Genomic DNA, 19585 nt, shown 5'->3' with positions numbered 1-19585 from the left:
AAGTATTAGCTTGTGGTGTCCTTGTTCATTGGGCCCCTCTGGATCAGGGTTCAGGGAGGTGTAGACTGCACAGCTGCCCACTCTCCCCCTTCAAGTGAAGTGGCCAAATCTGGTTCCATTTGGGCTCCTTTACTTTCCCTGCTCCTATATGTCATGGTCCTGAGTATCAGATGTGCCATAATTTTTGTTTTGGAAATGTGTTTTTTAAAGATTTTATTTATTTATTCATAAGAGACACAGTGAGAGAGGCAGAGACACAGGCAGAGGGAGAAGCAGGCTCCCTATGAGGAGCCCGATGCCAGACCTGATCCCAGGACCCCAGGATCATGACCCGAGCCAAAAGCAGATGCTCACCCGCTGAGCCACCCAGGTGCCCATAATTATTGTTTCGCTTGGGTGCCTGTGTGGGTCAGTGGTTGAGCGTCTGCCTTCAGCTCGGGTTGTGATCCTGGGGTCCTGGGATCAGGTCTGGCATCGGGCTCCTCATAGGGAGCCTGGTTCTCCCTCTGTCTCTCTCATGAATAAATAAATTAATTAATTAAAATTTTTTTTTGTTTTGCTTATCAAAGATGATTTAGAGAACTCACGAGGATAAGGGCAGCCTGGCTATCTGCCTGCTTCTGTTCTTGCCGTGGCCTTCCCGGTCTGCGTGCACAGGCCCCAGGCCTCACCATCCCCCGGGGTTCTCCGGGCACAGCTGTCCCCTGGCGGGAGGTCTGCAAGCACCTGAGGGTTCAGGTCTTCTTTTCAGAAAGTCTCTGTTCTCCCTTTGCTCCTCAGACACAGATTCACAGAGGATACAGAATTTGTGGCTCACAGTTCTTTAACCTCCAGGAGCTGAAAACATTATTGCTGCTTCCGATGGTTTCAGATGGGAAATCTGCCAGCTTTCCAGCTGCTGTCCTGGATTGGTGCAGCGTGCTTTCTCTCTGGCTGCCTCCAAGGTTTTTCCTTGGTCTTCAGTTTCCAGAAGTTTAATGTTGATGCATCTTTGATGGATTTGGGGTGTTTATCCAGTCTAAGGTGACTTAACTTCTTGAATCTGGGGATTTATGTATTTTACCAAACTCCCCAAGTTTTCAGCCACTGTTTCCTTAACTCTGCTTTCCGCACCACCCTCTTCCCTTTCCTCCCAGGACTCTGAGGGAATGATGTTGGATCTTGTGATTGTCCCACAGTCCCTGAAACTTGTGCATTTTTCCCTGTCATCTTCTCTCAGTTGTTGAGGTGGTGAGAATTCCACTGTCTGTCCTCAAGTGCACAGATTCTTGTCTGTCATTGGGATGGCACTGTCAAGTCTGTCCAGTGAGTTTTCTGTTTCAGTTACTGTATTTTTTCAGATCTATAATTTTCATCCTTTATTTACCATGATTACTTTTTAGGTGAAAACCACTCTGTGGCACTTATTGGCACCTCGTAACAACATAAAGCTAATCTACACAGTAGGAGCAAATGCTTTCAAACTATCTTTCCAACACACGACATCTCAAAAAACAAACTACCTGGCCTTCTCAAGAATTGCTTACTTCACTGGTCGTTTCTAGTTGGAGACACTTCGGAGCACAGTCACATTTTTTCCTGTTAGCATAATCTGACCCTGCTGTTTTCCTGAATTTTCGAGTGATCTGTTCTGCATCATTGGAGGCTCACATACTCATCAAGGATACAGCCCTGTGCCCACCTGTTCGCGGGCTCGTAACGCCACAGCTGAACCCGGAGCTGTTGTGCACGTCTCTGGGATGAGGCTGATGGCCCGCACTGTCCATCCTCTGCACTCTCTGGCTCAGGCCACGGTATGCCGCAGTGGCTGAGGCTCAGGACACTGCACACTGCCTTGGAAAGGAACTCCTGCAATAGAGAACTGGAAGTGGAAATCATGATTTTGATTTTTTTAAAAGATTTTATTTATTCATTCATGAGAGACACAAAGAGAGAGGCAGAGACACAGGCAGAGGAAGAAGCAGGCTCCCTGCAGGGAGCCTGATGTGGGACTCAATCCTGGGTCTTCAGGATCACACTCTGGGCTGAAGGCGGGTGCCAAACTGTAGAGCCATCCAGGTATCCCATGATTTTGATTTTTTAAAAAAATTTTTACTTCTTTGCTGAAGTCTCTAACTTTTGTTTTCAGAGAATTTGTGATTACTTGCTGGGGCATTTTTATGGATGTCAACTTCAAAATCCTTGTCTGATAATTCCAACATCTGGCCTGATTTTGTTGTTGGCACCTGTTGTCTTTTCCCATTCGTTGTGACATTCCTAGCACTTGGTGTGACAGGTGATCTTCAACTGTCTCCAGACATTTCGGCTCTTGTACTAGAGACATTGAGTGACGCCCAAAGTTTTTATTTCAGCAGGCAGGTGGTCACCCTGATTACGTTCAGCCTACAGCTCCTGGCCTACTTTTGTGAGCTGTGGTTCTGATAAGAACTTAATGTTCAGAGACTCTGAGGTGCTGTTTTGCTCTGCTTCTTATCTGGTGCTGGTGGGGCTCCCACTGGTTCCTGCTAATGCCACGTAAAAGGGCCTAGGGACCTTCCTCAGGCCAGGCCACCTGGTTCTGTAGGAGGTCTGGAATGCTCGTGGGTCCAGATGGTGGATTCCTCCCTGCTGGAGCCCTAGGCCACGCCATTTCTCCAGGTGCAGGACGGCACCTGTCCCCTGGTCACATCTTGTCCAAGGGTTCCGCCCTTTGTTGGTGCTGCTTGGTCACCTGGCCTTGGTGGTGGGCAGAAGTCCTGTCGGGTGTGGGGCAGGGGTGAGCCTTCCTGGGCCACCTACTTCTCAGGGTAGTGGGTCAGCGGACGTGTGGCTGAGGTCAGGGTTTGGAAGATGTCCTGCAGCTATGATTCCTCTGGTCCACTCCTCTGTTTCCACCTTTCAGAGCCCCGCACAAGATCCTATTTTAATTCTCTATTTAGCACTTATCAATCATTACCAGATATCTTAATTAATTCATTAAAATTATTAATTATATTTGTCTCCTAAAGTGTAAGCACAGGACAGCTGAGACATGGAAGCATCGTCCTGTATTTATGTAAGTGTTTATTTATAAACTCGGTTCTTAGAATGGTGCTGGGCACAGAGCATGTCAATACTGGTGAGCTGAAAGAACAGGAAGAGCATGATGGCAAGAGTCCTCCTCACCCATGCAGGGTATCGCTCACCCCACGTAGCCCATGGATACCGTCATTGTCATCCTAGGTTAGAGACGACTGTTGACATCGCCCATGTGCAAGCGGAATCTCTTTTGCTTACGATTGTTAACAAATGAAGAAAGTCCACTTTGACTCTCGAAATGCAAAAAGGAGAGTTAGGGGTGTGCGTGTGTCTGTGAGATGCATGCCTGCCTCTGCCTGGCCCTGCTGAATGTGGGGGGCTTTGAGCAGACTGGGCAGGTAGCCATGTTCACAATGATGATGGCTGTCCTCTTGTTGGACCCCTTGTGCTTCAGGAGAGCAGAAAGAAGCTTTTTTTTTTTTTTTTAAAGATTTTATTCATTTATTTGACAGAGACTGAGAGAGAAAGAGAGAGAGAGAGAGAGAGAGAGAAAGAGAGAACAAGCAGGGGGAGGGGCAGAGGCAGAAGGAGAAGCAGGCTCCCTGCTCAGCAGGGAGCCCCACTCAGGACTGGATCCCAGGACCTGAGATTCATGACCTGAGCTGAAGGCAGATGCTTCACCAATTGAGCCCCCCAGGGGCCCCAAAGCTCTTCACCATGTCTCCGTGGCACCTCAGTGAACACGTTCCTGTCCCTACCCCTTGGCTGATGACCTGGCTGAGCAGAAGCAGAATTGTGAGAGCTGCTAATCTAATGATTTTCTTGCTATGCTTCTGGGAAGAGGAAAAACAGGTTGAATAAATGGTCAGCTAGCAGAGGCACCTCCTTCGGCGTGTCCTTGAACAATACTGAACTCCTGCTTTAGTATGTATGCCTAGCACAAGGCTATTTATTTTTGCCAGGGAGACAGAAGTAGAAGATTGGGATTTTTACAATGTTAGACATTATGCTTTATAAGCCAGCCAGTCTAATTATTTACAGGGATCAAGGATATTCACTGCCTCCTCTAGCCACACGCCAGTCTGCTATTTAATATTATAACATGCCTAAGAGGGATTAGCCGCATTTGAATTTAATTAAAAGAGAACATTCATGATTTCAGAATAAAGCTTATCCCTGCTAATTTTGAAAATTAATCTGATTTATTCCCGCTTGGATTTCTAATGCTTCTGAAACAAATCTTTCAGAAAAAGAATAGCGTATGGTTCCTTTCCAATGATCTAACCACAGGAAGTGATTGAGCGGCTTTCACAAATAATTCTTCATTTAATGCTACATGTTTATTTGCATGCTTTTTCTTATAAATATTATCCAAATAACAGGTTAGATCCCACTCCCAGGCACAGGCCAGGAGCTAAGCGAGGCAGACAGCGCTCTAAGAACTGAGTGTGCAATCTGAGGGTTCTGAGCCTCTTTACTTGTATTAATAAAGGCTGCTGACTCAGGAGCTTGGGCATTAGAACTGGTTATGGAGATAAATTGCAGCATCCCAGTTCCCTGGGATCTTCAACAGAGACACACGCTTGCTCAGAGGCAGCAGGCTGGGTAAGTTTTGAGATCCTAGACTTTAACTTTTTTTTTTTTTTAATATTTTATTTTTTTATTTATTCATGAGAGACACAGAGCAAGAGAGAGAGAGAGGCAGAGACACAAGCAGAGGGAGAAGCAGGCCCCATGCAGGGAGCCCGATGTGGAACTCAATCCCGGGTCTCCAGGATCACACCCCGGCCTGCAGGCGGCACTAAACCGCTGTGCCCCCAGGGCTGCCCTAGACTTTAACTTTTTTTTGTTTTTTGTTTTTTTTTTTTTTTTTTTTTTTACACTTTAACTTTTAAAACAACCAAATGAATCAATCAAACCCCATATATATTTTAAAGATTTATTTTTGAGAGAGAGAGAGTCTCAAGCAGACTCTCCACTGAGTGTGGAGCTCAACATGGGACTCGATCCCACTGCCCTGAGATCATGACCTGAGTTGAAATCAAGAGTTGGATGCTTAACCAGGTGAGCCACCTAAGCGCCCCCTCAAGCCCCATATTTTCATGATAAAATGACAGTGAGGAGACTAGCAACTGAATGTAGGCAGTGTGTACAGTGTGTATCATTTAGCCCAAACACTTACTCTATCCTCAATCCACACAAAATTATTTTTTTCTGCATTGCAACCATGGCTGTACGGTCTCTGGACAATAGAACACCATATACCACAGGCAACATAATGCACAGCGCAAGAAGCAATGTAAAGTAACAGGTCATTGAATGCTACAGTGTCTGCAGTGGGACCTCTGCTGCCTGCCCTCTCCATGCTCCACCAGGATAGACCCAGCCCAGCAGACGTGCAGCAGTAGCCGGACATCGAGGCTTCAACAGATGCTGCTGGAAAAATCACCACCACAAAACAACCTGAGGCAGCATAATTGAGCTGTACAATTTTGATAATGTGAGTAATAAACATTAGAGGCAGGCAAACAAATGAGTACCAAAGTGTTTTTCCAGATCAGCAGTTTTCACAGTGCCCACAATAAACATTTATCAAGGCAGCCAAGGAAAATGAAAACACCTACATCTCTGTAGAATACCAAAGCATGTTCTGGGAGCATCTGAATTCATAAATTGCGGGATGAATGTTTTCCACAGGCTGGCCTAATATAATTCACACAGATATTATTTCTTGCCCTAAGAGCACTCTCTTGCACTGTGCATTATAGGAATGTCAGGCTGGATTTATATGAAGGAGGATTTCTGTAGGAGGCATTATTGATGGCAAATGGAAGATTCACCAGACATTGGAAATCGGAAGTATTTCTGAAAAACCCCTTTTTCACTTGAAAGGGCTATAAATCTAAAAATAATTTTGAATTCACAAGCAATCCTTTTATAGAATAAGTTGATAGCAAATATATTACTGAAGAGACACATAATTACCTTAAAATCTAGCACAGTTAGAAATGTATCGAAGCTTCTAAATTATAATTTAATTTTAGAATAGTAAAGCACATAACAAATATTTTTACTGTTATTTTTTTAAATTTCCCTTCTATCCTTGCATATGTAAAGACAAAAGTAGAACTATTTATAAACTGGTCTCCCACACTGTCCCAGGAAGCTCCCAAATTTTCTGACTATGTAGAATGTTGATTTTGATGAGCAAGAGAAAGGGAAATTTTATCATGCTTCTCAGCGTACAGAACCAGCAATCCTGAACTCCATGCAATCCGTCCCTTCAAGAAGGAGGTCTGTGGACCTAAGGAAGCCAGGAGCCACCTCTCTCGACTTGGGCTTTGTAGTTGCATATTAGAATTTTAATTTGGTCTCAGCTCAAAGGGGCACTTTGTATCTGCCCCATCTCTTCAATGTCTATCTACAACTATTTATCTACCTCTGCTTCCGTCACCAGGGCCAGATTGATAGTCATAGCATATTAATGACCGTAACTAGGTTTATGATCTTGAGATCCATAGCCACAGCACAGTGGCATCTGTCTCTACAACCCTATCTGTATCCACCTACGTCCATGCACCCCCCACCCCCACCTCCCGTTCCCTCCTTTTCTCTTGGATTGGCCTAGGGTGGGGTGCTTCACTGAGGGCTCTGGGCTTGGGAACGAGAGGTCAGGAATTCAGAGCTGCCTCTAGGGCTCATGCCCTGCTCCAGCCTGGGTGTGCTATTCACCTTATACTTCAGATTCCTCATCTGTTGCAAAGGGATGATAACCCTAGTTTATTTTTTATTTTTAAAGATTTTATTTATTTATTTACTCATGAGAGACAGAGAGAGAGAGAGAGGCAGAGACACAGGCAGAGGGAGAAGCAGGCTCCATGCAGGAAGCCTGACGTGGGACTTGATCCTGGGTCTCCAGGATCACACCCTGGGCTGAAGGTGGCACTAAACTGCTGAGCCACCTGGGCTGCCCATTACCCTAGTTTATGTTGGGGGGCTATTGTGAATGTAAATAATGAGGAACATGTGTTTCGTGGGCTACCAAATACCACCTAAAGGCAGAGTGGTCTTAGTGCTGGGCAGTTCAGGCCCAGCTGGGAGGCAATCCCACAGCGAGACCTATTCCCCAGGGGCAGTTGGCTGGGCTTGGCTCACAGGCGGAGCCCATGGGGTGACTAGGAGGGCAGAGGGCCAGGCTGCCCAGCCTGTGCTGGGACAAGACCCCGTAGATGGTAGATAGTGTGTGCTGAGCCTTGATCCCTCCCAGCCTCAACTTCCTTCTCTGTAACATCAACTGCTGATTCCAGTATGAGATTTTGCCCTAAGATCTGCCACTAGTAAGGAACAATGAAGTATAAAGGTTAGCAGGATGGATAGCATCACCTTTGGTCCAAAATATGCCAGGACTCTGATTTGTGATAGGTTCCTGTGCTCAAAGCCTTGGGACCCCAGCGATGAAGGAAGACAGGGGGACTCTGGGCTCTGGAGGCCGCAAGTCTCAAGTTCCCAGGCGGCTGCAGGCTGAGGGTGCTGTGTCCAGAGCGGCTTGTGTAGCACGACTGCCCCCTAGCTCCACCCTGTCCCAGTGCCACAGGGCTGCTTCCTCAGAGTCCCAGCTCAGGACTAGTGGCAGGCAGGTGGGAGGTGGGGGAGTGAGGCTGCAGCCCAGGTGCCAGCCTTGGTCCCTGGGCGGATCCCCACCTCCCACCTCCCATTACTGTTTGTGACACTGTGACGCTGCAAGCCTAGGGGCACCCCACTCCCATTACACATCCAGCAGGCTAATAACGGTTTCCCACCAGCAGCATCTTCCAAACGAGGGCTTGGTGTGTGTGTGTGTTTCATGTTTTGAATTTCTCTTTTTACATTTTTTTAAATATTTTATTTTTTTATGACACACACACACACACACACACACACACACACAGAGGCAGAGGCAGGCTCCATGCAGGGAGCCAGATGTGGGACTGGATCCCAGGACTACAGGATCACACCTTGGGCCAAAGGCAGGTGCTAAGCCACTGAGCCACCCAGGGATCCCCCTTGAATTTCTAAGTGTACACCTTGGAGGGCATTTTGCCTCACTTGAAGATTTCTCTTTTTTATTTATTTAAAAGATTTTCTTTATTGATTCATGAGAGGCACAGAAAGGCAGAGACACAGGCAGAGGGAGAAGCAGGCTCCCTGCAGGGAGCCTGATGTAGGACTGGATCCCAGGACCCTGGAGTCACGCTCTGAGCTGAGGGCAGACACTCACCCACTGAGCACCCCCAAGGCATCTCTCACGAAGATTTCTTGATGAGGTGAGCAAGCCAGGCATTGGGAGGCGTCTGTGCCTCCTGTAACCGGTGAGCCATTGTCTACAACCAACCTCCCGACGCAGCCCAGGGTACCCTCAGCAGCGCCTGGGAGAGAATTACAGGGGCCCCTGCCCTTGGACAGCTGATGCTGCCGGAGACAAGACACACACACAGATACACAAACAACGACAGTGAGGACACTGGCTGCGCCACACATCAGGTTAAAGCAGACAGCAACGTGGGCTCTCAAGCACACGTGTTGTTTGTGCTCTTGTCTTGATGTTTTATGGTCAAAGAAACCTTTCCAGAAGGATGAGCAAGACTTGAGTGATGGAGTAATGCTTCTGTGTCCTGCAGAGTGCAGTTTCTCCCAAAACCTACGGTGTCCCCAACGACGATGGGCGAGTAGTCCCTTGGTTTGGCCGCCCGATGGCGACACTTGGGTCCAGGGCACTTGCTGTCAGCTCCGGGTCGAGCACATGTGCGAGGATGCAGGGTGCTCCGACCGAAGTCTCTAGCTCGCCGTTGATGGTTATGCCATGGAGATTATCAAACTCACTTCCCCGGTAGAGTGATTATATGATGCTCACTCGAAAATCGGGTTAAAAAGACCGTAAAAGAGGAACATTAGCAGGATGTTTAGGCATGCCACAGCTCTGGAGCGTGAAAGGTAAGGAAGGTATTTTTGTCAGCATTTCAAGCTACCTAGATAAGCCTCTCTAGCTCCCTAAGCGACACTTGGCAGAGGTGCCTGCCTCATGCCTGTGATGTTATAGCTGACAGGGGGGCCTTGGTTCTTGTACCGGGATGAATGGCTGTGACTGTGAACCTGGATTGTACCCCTCCTGCTGCCACTTCTTCCTCCCAGGCCCAGTTCTCAAGCGGGTGGCCTGGGCTCTCAGGGGCTAAGTAGGTGTTTTCCAAAGCCATTGGAGTAGGCAAGAGAGAGAGAGAGAGAGAGAGAGAGAGAGAGACCCCACTGACCCCTCCTTCCTGGGCATTGTTGACTTAATTTACCCTCAGTGGGCTTGTCCCACTAGTGGCAGCCCTGAGGGGGCCTGGATGAGGTCTGCGTTCCCCTGGGTGAATTTCCCAAGGTCCCCCCAGTTAATCTCCCTCCCCAGGTCTGGTGGCAAGGGGAGACTCAAAATGTGATCCATTCCCTTCCCCGCCAGCAATGGCTCTGCCCCTCCCAGGTCCCCCTGGGGAGCCCCGGGCCCCTGTGGCCTCTTCTGACAGCACCTGGGCTGCCGTGGCTGCATCCAGAGCAAACCGGGGCAATTCTCTCCAGTGGCCCGCTTGCCCCCGAAACTCCTAACAAGTGAGCAAAAATACATGTACAAGGGGTATGCCATATAGCATAGTTTAGATAAGACTAGAAAATTAAAAAAAAAACAATCTGGATGTCTATCCACCTAAGACGAGATTGATCAATGTAAAAAGTACTAGTCAATGGAGTTAATGAAGCGGTGAGAAGTCTGAAACAGAGTCTACATGCCAATGTGGTTCGATAGCCAAGATGTGTTGTCGAATTAAAGGACCCAGTGGCAAAGTAGGTCTCGGCTGTGTAATGAACAGTTGCATGTGTGTGGGAGGAGCGGCTGGAGACGCTTACCCCCCTGGTGGTGCTCAGAGATCGGATCTGAGGGGCAGGTGAGAAAGGCATACTTCTTAAGTATACTCTCCTCATCATTTCCTTCTTTTTTCTGTAGGCAAAATAATCAAACAGCTATCATGAAATGTGTAAGGTCAGCAACCCTTCTCCTGAGCACTTCTAGAGCTGGCTCTGCAAGCCAACGATGTCTCCTTCAGTTTCTGCACCTTGGTTTTGGGCCAGAGGAGGGCTTGCTTTCTCCTCTCCGCCCCCGCTGATGGGTCAGTTTCAGCGGGGCAGGGATGTGTTCATGCCAGCAGGTATTCTCCGCAGAACCCCGTCCAGGGTGAGTCCAAGAACCTGCCCGGTTCTGATTCATCCCCATTGGGCCTTGGCGTGTCCTGTCTCCTCCTTGTTTTCCTCCCATGTCGTCAGCCCAGGCGGTTGTCCCCATTGCTGTTTCGCTCTCTGCCCCTCGATGTACACCTAGCTGAGAATGTGTGCCTCCTCTGAGTCAGAGATCAGATGTGTGTGTGTGTGTGTGTGTGTGTGTGTATGGGGGGGATACAGGTGTGTACAGGTGTGTTGTCTTGGGATTTAGTGGGTCCCGCCTTCTTGTGGCATAGGGTGAGGAGCTGGGGACTCACACGACACCGAGCTGACAGTGCACTGGGTGAATAAGGCCCAATTCTTCCTGCACATGAATTCCTCACGTCCCTGTTCCCCTTTCCTGAGCCAGCAGCCTTGATCCTTTATTCACACTTCAGTGAGAGTTAGCGGGTGGATGAAAGCCGTGGGACTCACCTCAGACAGAATCTTGCCCAAATCAGAAGCTGACAGCAAGGGCTGACAGGCAGGTGGAGGAGGGGCTGTTTTTTTCTGTGGGCTTAGATTTCCCTGATTGCCAGTAATCACCGCCCCCACCCCACCGGGCACTCCAGGTCTGCATCCCTTCATCTCCTCTGGATGGTTCTCACCGGTTTCAATCCTTGGATGCTACAGCCATGCAATATCTTGGCAAATTCAAACTCCTCTCTTCCATTCTGAGCATCCTTTTCATCTTTGATCCCCTGAGGAGAAGTTTGCCATGAATGTCCTTGAAATTTGTGACGATTTCATGGATACATAACCTAATATGCCGATGTCAGCACAATCCATGCTCAGTCCTGGTTTTTCAGGTGACGACGACGATGACAGCTAGCTGCTGGGTGCCTTTACACTTTGTGGATGAGGCATTTCTGTGCAGTAACCATGCCTTTTAAGCCTTGTCGTTCTTCCCAGATTTTTTCCAGGTGAGAAGACAGAGGGACAAAGCAGATCCGTAACTTGCCCCAAACCCTGCAACCAGGAGTGCTGAGGCTGGCATTCCAGCCCACTCCTCGGAGGTCTGACACTCTTTGTAAGCATTACCCCAGCTAGGTCTCAAAGGAGCGGTTCATCTACCGATGTTAACAAACATTGGCGAGCATTGAACACAAGAACTGGAAAGCAAGGCCCGGGGGCTCCCAGGCAGAGGGGGCAGGTGGATGCTGGGGTCTGCTGCCGGCACGGGGCTGAGATCCACGCCCAAGCTACAGCTTAGTGCTGCCCCAAATGATGTGGTTTTCCTCGTCAATCCTGCCTGCCCCCAGGGCCTCCGTCCATCCCTGCCCGCCCCTGGTGACTCTGTCCACTACTCCCCACTCCCTGTGACTCTGTCCACCCCCCACCTGTCCCCTGGTGACTCTGTCATACCTTTTCTCTCTCAGGACCTCAAATACCACATTCTTACCTCTGGAGGATGACCTTGCTGCTTGTTTCCCTGAGGAAAGCAGGCAGTCAGAAGAGAACTGAAACACACTCCCTTTTTGGGGTGGAATTGTGTCCCTCAAAATTCACATGTGAACATCCTGATCCCAGGACTTCAGAGAGTGACGCTATTTGGGAGGGGTCTTCAAACAGGTAAGTTGGAGCACCTGGGTGGCTCGATGGCTTGTGTCTGACTCTTGATTTCAGTTCAGGTCATGATATTAGGGTTATAAGATCGAGGCCCACATCGGGCTCTGCACTGGATGTGGAGCCTGCTTGGGATTCTCCTCTCTTTCTCCCTCTCTCCATCCCCTGGCTCCTCTCTCTGTCTCTCTCTCTCTCTCAACAAAACAAAACAAAACAAAAAAAAAACACCAAGAGATGATTTAGTTAAATGAGGTCATAGGGAGGGTTCCAAGTCAGTGTGGCCCATGTCCTCATAAGAGGAGATGAGACACAGACACACAGGGGATGGCCATGTGACGACACGGAGGAGATAGCTGTCCACATGTCAAGGAGAGAGCCTGAGGGGTCCACAGCCCTGCTGGCACCTTTGAGGCAGACCCCTAACCTCCAGGGCTATGAGGAATCAAGATTGTTAGTTCGCCCAGGCCGGGTGCTCTGTTATGGCAGCTCCCTGAGACTAAGAAACCCCCACGATGCCTGTCCCCTCTTGCACCTGTGCCTGTGCTTGCTGCCTCTCCTGGGAGAGGAACGATGCATCTATTTTGTGCATCCACACAAACCGCTGGTGAACTCTACTCAGTATGAAGTAATGGATGTTTCTAAACCTGGCTGTCCTCTCATGGGTTCAGAATTTTTTTCCTGAGAAAATCCTATTTTCCCTGTAGGAGCCTTCCAGCTCTCCAGACACCTGGTATGATCAGCCACTGGGGTGACCATCTCGTTCTCCTCAATTTCCCTTAAAGGATACTAACTTTGATCAGCTGGTTGGTTGACGTTAGCTCCCCAAATGGAAAATCTTCATTTAGGTGCTTTCCAAAACTTTGGCAGCTCTCATGGTTTGCTCCAGCTAATAACTGCTCTACAAGAGGGAGGGAAACCGGCCCTGATTTGTGTCGTTTTCTGATTTCCAAGGTGCAAATTCTTCCACCAGGACTGATGCCAGCTTCCAAAGTGAGGTCATTGAAGGAGTGGCACACTGCTGTACATTTCAGTAACTTTACGAGCACAGCTGATGGTAAAATGCAATAAAATAATTAGGACAGGATGGATTTTGAATATTTGCTACCTTTCAAAAATATAATTTGAATGTATGTTTATATAACTTACCTTGAAATAACAGTTGTAGTTAACAATCAGCTTGCAAAATACCTAAAAATTAACAAGGGGTGTTTGAGAGCTGGTCTCCAGCACATCACTGCCTGCTTATCACTTAGCAAAACCCTAAAGTCCATTTGTCCCTTTAGAAAGTCTAAATTTTATACTTTGTGCATGCTTGTTCCCCAGAGGACTTTGTATTTGGACCACATAATTCCTTTTGGCTGAATCATATCAGAAGTCCCTTTCTGCATCATGACAATTCCCTATACTGTGAGGCAGGGATTTTCTCCCACAAAAGAAGCTGAAAATATCACATTCCTTTGTAGCTCAGGTGTAGCCACCTGGTCCAGGCTCCGCCAACTAGAGAGGCCCACTGCAGTGCTGTGATGGGAGTCCTGTGGGATCAGGGTCCAGGTTGTGGCAAGTCTTAGTAGTGAGCACAGTTACCTCTGCAGCCCCCACACACCGCCCACCCCCCACCATTCTGTGCTTTGCTCTTCCTTTCTGGAAGTTCATCCTTCCTCCTTTCGCTACAGTTCTACTGCATGTTTGTATCCCTATGTAATGATAGTTCTGTTTTGCATCTGTGTCCTACATAATACCTTGTTTTGTTTTGCATGGAGCTTCAGATGGAATCATACTGTATGCATTGTTCTGTCTTCCTTTTGCTTAACACTGTTTCACTGTTTCAGAGATTTGTCCATATTGTTGTTTGCAGCTGTAGTTCATTGATTTTTTTTTACCCCAGTGTCCATTGCATGAACACATCTCAGTTTATTTACCCATCTCACTGTGGATGGATAGCTGGGCTATCTCTAGACTTTTGCTTGTTCAGATATCTTGCTGTATTTGGCTAAGAGAAAAAGAAAAATTTCACCTCTGAAAGAGGCTGGAAGGATCACAGGTTATATCTGAATATTGCTTGGCTTAGTTTTGCATAGGGTATATAAAGAAGTTAATAAAATTGTCTCTGTCACCTTATATCTTAAAACTTTGATTTCATTGTGACCAAGAAAAGCAAAGCAAGGCCTAATGAAGCGGAGGGAATTATCTGGAATTTTAGCAGTTTGAAAGACACGATGTGTACGAAACCAGAGAACAGAGTAACAAGCAGTGTCTTCAACCATGGACATCTGAACTGGAATCCTGGAAGCACTAACAATGCCCACACAATTATTTACATCGGTGTAGAAATTTTAAGCCATACTGAAGTGTGAAGAAGTCTGGGAAATTTCTTAGGGCAACCAACCTACTGACCAAGTAATATTTGCTGGGTGTCTACTTTGTGCAAGGCATTCTATGAGGTATTGCAGGAAGTACACGGATGCTTACAAGATGCAAGAAAAGTTGCTCTAGACCTTACGGAGCTTATACATTGACTATGGATAGACACAGATACAAGTATGTGTGTGCTGAGGGCCAAAGGAATGGCTAGGAGCGTAACCTCTGTAAGGTTTCTGTTTTACCCCTGGATTGTAAGCTCTGTGAGAGCAGACACTGAAATAGTCTGCTTTCCTTCCTTCCTCCCTCCCTCCCTTCCTTCCCTCCTTCCTTCCTTCCTTCCGATTTTATTTATTTACTTGAAAGAGAGAGCATGAGCAAGGGGAGCAGCAGAGGGAGCGGGAGAAGCAGACTCCCTGCTGAGCAGGGAACACTTCCCCCCACCCCGTGTGGGGCTCCATCCCACCACCCCAGGGTCATGACTTGAGCCAAAGGCAGATGCTCCACCGACAGAGCCCCCTCCCCCCAGGTGCCCCCTGAAGTCTTCTTTCCATCATGTCCCCACAGTTGAAGAGATGAACAAATGAAGAGACTGGAATCATCAGGAAAGACTTTGTGGAGAAGAAAGTTCTTTTAATTTAATTATTTAATTTAAATTCAATTAATTAACACATAGTGTATTACTGGTTTCAGAGTTGGAGGTCAGGGATTCATCAGTCTGATATAACACCCAGTGCTCATCCCATCATGTGTCCTCCTGCATGCCCATACTCCAGTGACCCCACCTCCCAACCCCACCCCTCCAGTGACCCTGTTCCTAGGATTAAGTCTCTCATGGTTTGTTTCCCTCTCTGATTTCGTCTTGTTTTATTTTTCCCTCCCTTCCCCTATGATCCTGTTTTGTTTCTTTAATTCCACATATGAGTGAGATCATATAATTGTCTTTCTCTGACTTATTTCACTCAGCTCCAATACCCTCTAGCTCCATCCATGTCGATATAAATGGCACGATTTCATTCTTTTAGATGGCTGAATAATATTCCATTGTATATATACCAAATCTTCTTTATCGATTCATCAGTCAATGGAGCTCTGGGCTCCTTCCACAGTTTGGCTATTGTGGACATTGCTGCTGTGAATATTGGGGTACAGGGGATCACTATGGATCACTTTGGATCACTATGTTTGTATCCTTTGGATAAATACTCGGTAGTACAATTGCTGGGTTGTAGGGTAGCTCTGTGTTTAACTTTATGAGGAACCTCCACCCTATTCTCCAGAGTGGCTGCACCAGCCTGCATTCCCACCAGCAGCGCTCGAGGGATCCCCTTTCTGAGAAGGAAGATCCTGGTGTGAACACTGAGAGAGGTAGCACTGACTCTGAAAAGTAGGAATTGGTGAAGGGGCTGGGCCTCGGCATTTCAGGTTGGAGAGAGGAGGAAGCCAGGCTGTAGCAAAGGGCTCGGCAGGGAATGAAGTGGGGAGGACTCTGGAAGGGCGGGGTAGGGCCCCAAAGTCAAGGTCTTGAATGCGAAGTTAAGGAGTTTAATTTTCTTCTACAGTTAGAGAGAAGAACTGCATTGCAGTGTATTGAGCAGGGGAGAGAACCTATGTTTTGGGAAGATTTGTTTTAGAGGGATGCAGAAAAAGGAGTGTGTCAGCTTGGGTGACAGAGAAAACTGGGATCCCTGTCTCTAGACTATTGGGGCTTATTTGCGCAGTAGCAGTTGGAGGACGCCCAGGGTGGCAAGAAGGGACAAGCCCTGATGCACAACAACTTTTCCAAGCAGTTTCATATTTTCTACTTTTTTTTTTTTTTTTTTGGCCAAAGCAAGTTACCTGTTCAGGTCCAGATTCAAGGGGTTGGAAAATAAATACCACTTCTTGATGGAAGGAGGGGCAAAGCCATAAGTCATGGGGGAGAATATATAGGGAGGGGTGAGTTCTGGCCTTTGGGAAGTCTCCTACCCTGGGCTAAGGGCTAAAGGAAACAGAAAGGTCTAGATGCTTGGAGGTTGGGTTAGAAAGAGCAGAAATGCATGCATCCACTTTCTGGAACACATCTAAATGTCATACATCTTCAAATCTGCCTCTGATTTGGAGAGACGAACCCAGAAATTTTGCAGACCATTTTGGGCAAGTATTTAACCCAGCTCTCAGAACACGGGTGTCTAGAAAAACAGACTCAGATACTGTGTCTTTTCCTGGCTCTTTTGGGCTGAGTCATTTTATTATTTTTTAATATTTTATTTATTTATTCATGAGAGACACACAGAGAGAGGCAGGGACACAGGTAGAGGGAGAAGCAGGCTCCATGCAGGGAGTCCAACATGGGACTCGATCCCGGGACTCCAAGATTACGCCTTGGGCCAAAGGCAGGCGCCAAACCACTGAGCCACCCTGGGATCCCCATGGGTTGAGTCATTTTAAAAATAAAAGTGAACATTGAATTTAAGCAGTTGGAAGCATTCCTGGTTTCTTATCAGCTATGGCAGCAGGGGCACTCCCTCAAACCAAACCTCAAGTTCTGAGTCCTCCCACTACCAACAATCTACAGTGTAATGCATTGTAGGCATAGCATATGGGGTTGACGAGCTTTTTGGACACCATCAGAAAAAAGTTTTTTAGTCATGAAAAAATTTTTTAACTCAAAATTGCAAAAGATACCAAAGAATCTAAATTCACATATATTATTAAAATACTTTGAAAGCAATTTCTATTTTTCCTTACTTCTCAGAGATGACAAAGGTCACATAGACCATAGCAATTTAAATGACTTCTTTATAGCCAAATAAATCCAAAAGTAGAATAAATATTCCTTCAAACCCAGTTTCATGGCAAAAATCCAAAATAAGATACTTCATATACAAAGAGGATGAATTACTTTGTGTGTTTGGATGTACCTAATCTAAACGTGCTGTGCAGGGTCTCGGGAAGGTCATAGAACACCCCAAGGACAGGGAGGATGACTTTATGGATTTGGCAAGAGCCTCACCTTCAGGGCTATCTACATTTTCCAGGTAGGGAAACCACTTAGATCCGCAGAGGCCAGCTTTCCAGGGGTTCACTCAACACGTGTCCGAGGCGACTCCTCCTGGCCTTGGACTGGCTTTAGCAGAGCGCAGGTTTCCCTGGGAAACCTCCTGCGTGACTCTGCCCTGTGCTGAGCGCTGTGTGCCATCATCCAGGGACCAGGAGCTGGGCGCTGCGTGTCAGAGACTGGGTGCTGAGTGCTCCAGGCCAGGACCGGGTGCTGGGTGCACCCTGCCCGGAACCGGGTGTTGAGTGCTCCGTGCCAGGGACCGGGTGCCGGGCCACGATGATTCCTTTCTGCGGGGAACGACTGCACCGAGACTGTGGCCGGCTGCCCGCCTGTTAGCCCTGAGGGAGGTACAAACCGCCGCCGCGTCCCCACCCGGATCGGGACTGGTCCTCACAGCCGAGCTCAGGCCTCCACTTCCTGGGGGCGTGGGGCGTGGCCCCGCCTCCCACCCCGGTAGGTCCCGCCCCTCGGCGGCTCCCGTTCGCAGACGCCGCGGCGCGCTCCTCTGACGTGAAGCGCCTTCCTCTGACGTCAGGTCCCGCCCCGGCCCCGCCCCGCGCCCGCCCTCCGCAGCCCGAGCGGCTTTGCCTGAGGCGGCGGCTGAGGCGGCGGCGGGGGTCGCGGTCGCCCACCCTGCGGCGGCCCGCTGTCAGTCGGCTCCCGTCCCCGGCCGGCGGGCGATGGTGCGGCGGAGCGCGCGGACGCGGGCGGCGCGGCGGCGGGCATGAGGGAGGATGGAAGGGCAGGACGAGGTGTCGGCGCGGGAGCAGCACTTCCACAGCCAAGTGCGGGAGTCCACGGTGAGCCGGCCCCCGCCCCCCGCCCCCGAGGCCCCGGGCCCTCCCCGCCTCCCGCGCCCCTGCCCGAGCGCGCTGGCGGCCCCCCACGCCCCGTGCCCAGGTCTCGCCCTCGGCCACGCCCCCGCCGCGCCCCTCCCCCTTCGTGCGGGCCACACGCCGCCCCCGCGGCCCCGGAGCTCGGGGGGCGCCGCGCCGTCGGGCGAGCTGACCTCCGCGCGGGGAGGAGCGCCCGAGGCGGTCGCCCGCGCCGTCCCCTCGGCGCCCGCGTCGGAGCGGGGGGCGGACGCCGGCCCCGCAGACCCGCGAGCCTGCGGGCCCTCCCGGCGCCCGGGTGCAGAGCCGAGCGTCGGCCGCCCGGCTGGTGGCCCCGGCGGCTCTCAGACCCCCCGCCCCGCGCCGTAGGGGTGGGGAGAGCGGCGGTGTGGGCCCGGGCCGCGGTGCTGCGGGGCGGCTGCTCCGGTTCCCCGTTGGGTCCTGCCGCCGGCCTCGGGGCCCCGCACCTGCCGAGGCTCACCTGCTCGTGCTCGTCGGCCGCAGCCTGGGGGCAGGTAGAGACGGTCGGCCGGACGGTCGCCTCTTGCCGCGGCCCTGGGTGTGGGGAGTGGAGGATCCCGCTGCCGAGCCGTCACCTGGAGGACGGAGCCGTCCTGGGGCGGCGCGTGCGTGGCTGTGGCGGGACGGGCGCCCTCGCTGGTTTGAGGCTCGGGCTGCGGCCGCTGTGGGCGTTTCCGGGGTGTGCGGGACCGCGCCGGGGAGCGGGGCGCTGGGGACGGCTGGGGACCGCTCCTCGGCGGCGGCGTCGCTCGCTTCTCTAACGTACGCACACCTGGCATTTCTGTGCTTTTCTAGACGCAAGCCGTTGTAGTCAGCGTGTCATCCTGTTTGTTGCCTAGGAAGAGCATTTGCGCTTCCCTGATGAATGAATTTGAGTACCTCGTCATAGACTTAGGGTCATTGGAACTCTGTTGTGAAGCGTCTTCAAATCTTTCCCCCATTTTTAAATTCTCCTTCTAATCTCTTTAAATATTGACCTGCGCGATTTCTTTATATATTGAATATGATACCTTGGTCAGGTATATGTATTGAAAATGTTTTTGTGTTTTTTCCATTTTGTGGGTGCTTAAACTACTCGATATCCTCCGATGAGCAGAAATTCCTAATTTTTTTTCTCTTAATTTTTATATGGTTCACTTGATCAAAAAATTTTCTTATATGGTCGGTACTTTCCTATGTCCTGTTTAAGAAATCTGTGCCTACTCCAAGATTATGAAGATATTCTCTGATTTACTCTTCCCATTTAGAGCTGCAGTTCATCTGGAATTTATTTTGTGTGTGTTTTGAGGTAGGAGTCGTTTTTTTCCATCTGGATGTCCTGTCACTTTAGCACATACGACCTTTGTCATGAATTGGGTAACTATAATTGTCAGGTTAATTTTGTAATCCATGCTGTTCTATCGATCTGTTTGCTTTTTGGCTTTACTTTTTAGTTAATTAGATGTTCTGTCATTGGATTGAGAAAGGGACCCATGTTATAGTAGTCAGGTGCTTTGTTACCTCT

General features: G+C 49.3%; 1 protein-coding gene and 1 long non-coding RNA gene across 9 annotated transcripts in view; one reads left to right on the top strand and one right to left on the bottom strand.

The window, feature by feature from the left end:
* Positions 1-8034: 8034 nt before the first annotated feature.
* Positions 8035-19290, bottom strand: LOC118350908 (uncharacterized). The gene is made up of 4 exons (XR_004805602.2): positions 18542-19290; positions 12973-13014; positions 12614-12874; positions 8035-8953 (listed from the first exon to the last, which is right to left on the bottom strand). It is a non-coding gene; the product is annotated as an uncharacterized LOC118350908 (long non-coding RNA).
* The window catches only part of LMBR1 (limb development membrane protein 1), a 146582-nt gene continuing 144818 nt past the window's right edge, over positions 17822-19585 (top strand). For 7 of the 8 annotated variants that reach the window (XR_003138965.3, XM_025451563.3, XM_025451614.3 and 4 more), the window contains exon 1: positions 17822-18027. Coding sequence is in view for 6 of the 8 variants with exons in the window: in XM_025451563.3 (XP_025307348.1) it covers positions 17962-18027 (66 nt within the window). In the remaining 2 variants the exon portion in view is untranslated. Of the gene's footprint in view, positions 18028-18553; positions 18576-19585 lie in introns of those variants that run through there. The other variant, XM_025451624.3, reaches the window with a different exon arrangement.

Source organism: Canis lupus, chromosome 16 (assembly GCF_003254725.2).
Source record: "Canis lupus dingo isolate Sandy chromosome 16, ASM325472v2, whole genome shotgun sequence".
NCBI classification, from domain to species: domain Eukaryota; kingdom Metazoa; phylum Chordata; class Mammalia; order Carnivora; family Canidae; genus Canis; species Canis lupus.
The sequence above is the reverse complement of the archived record's forward strand: the minus strand, read 5'-3'. Positions and strand labels throughout refer to the sequence as shown.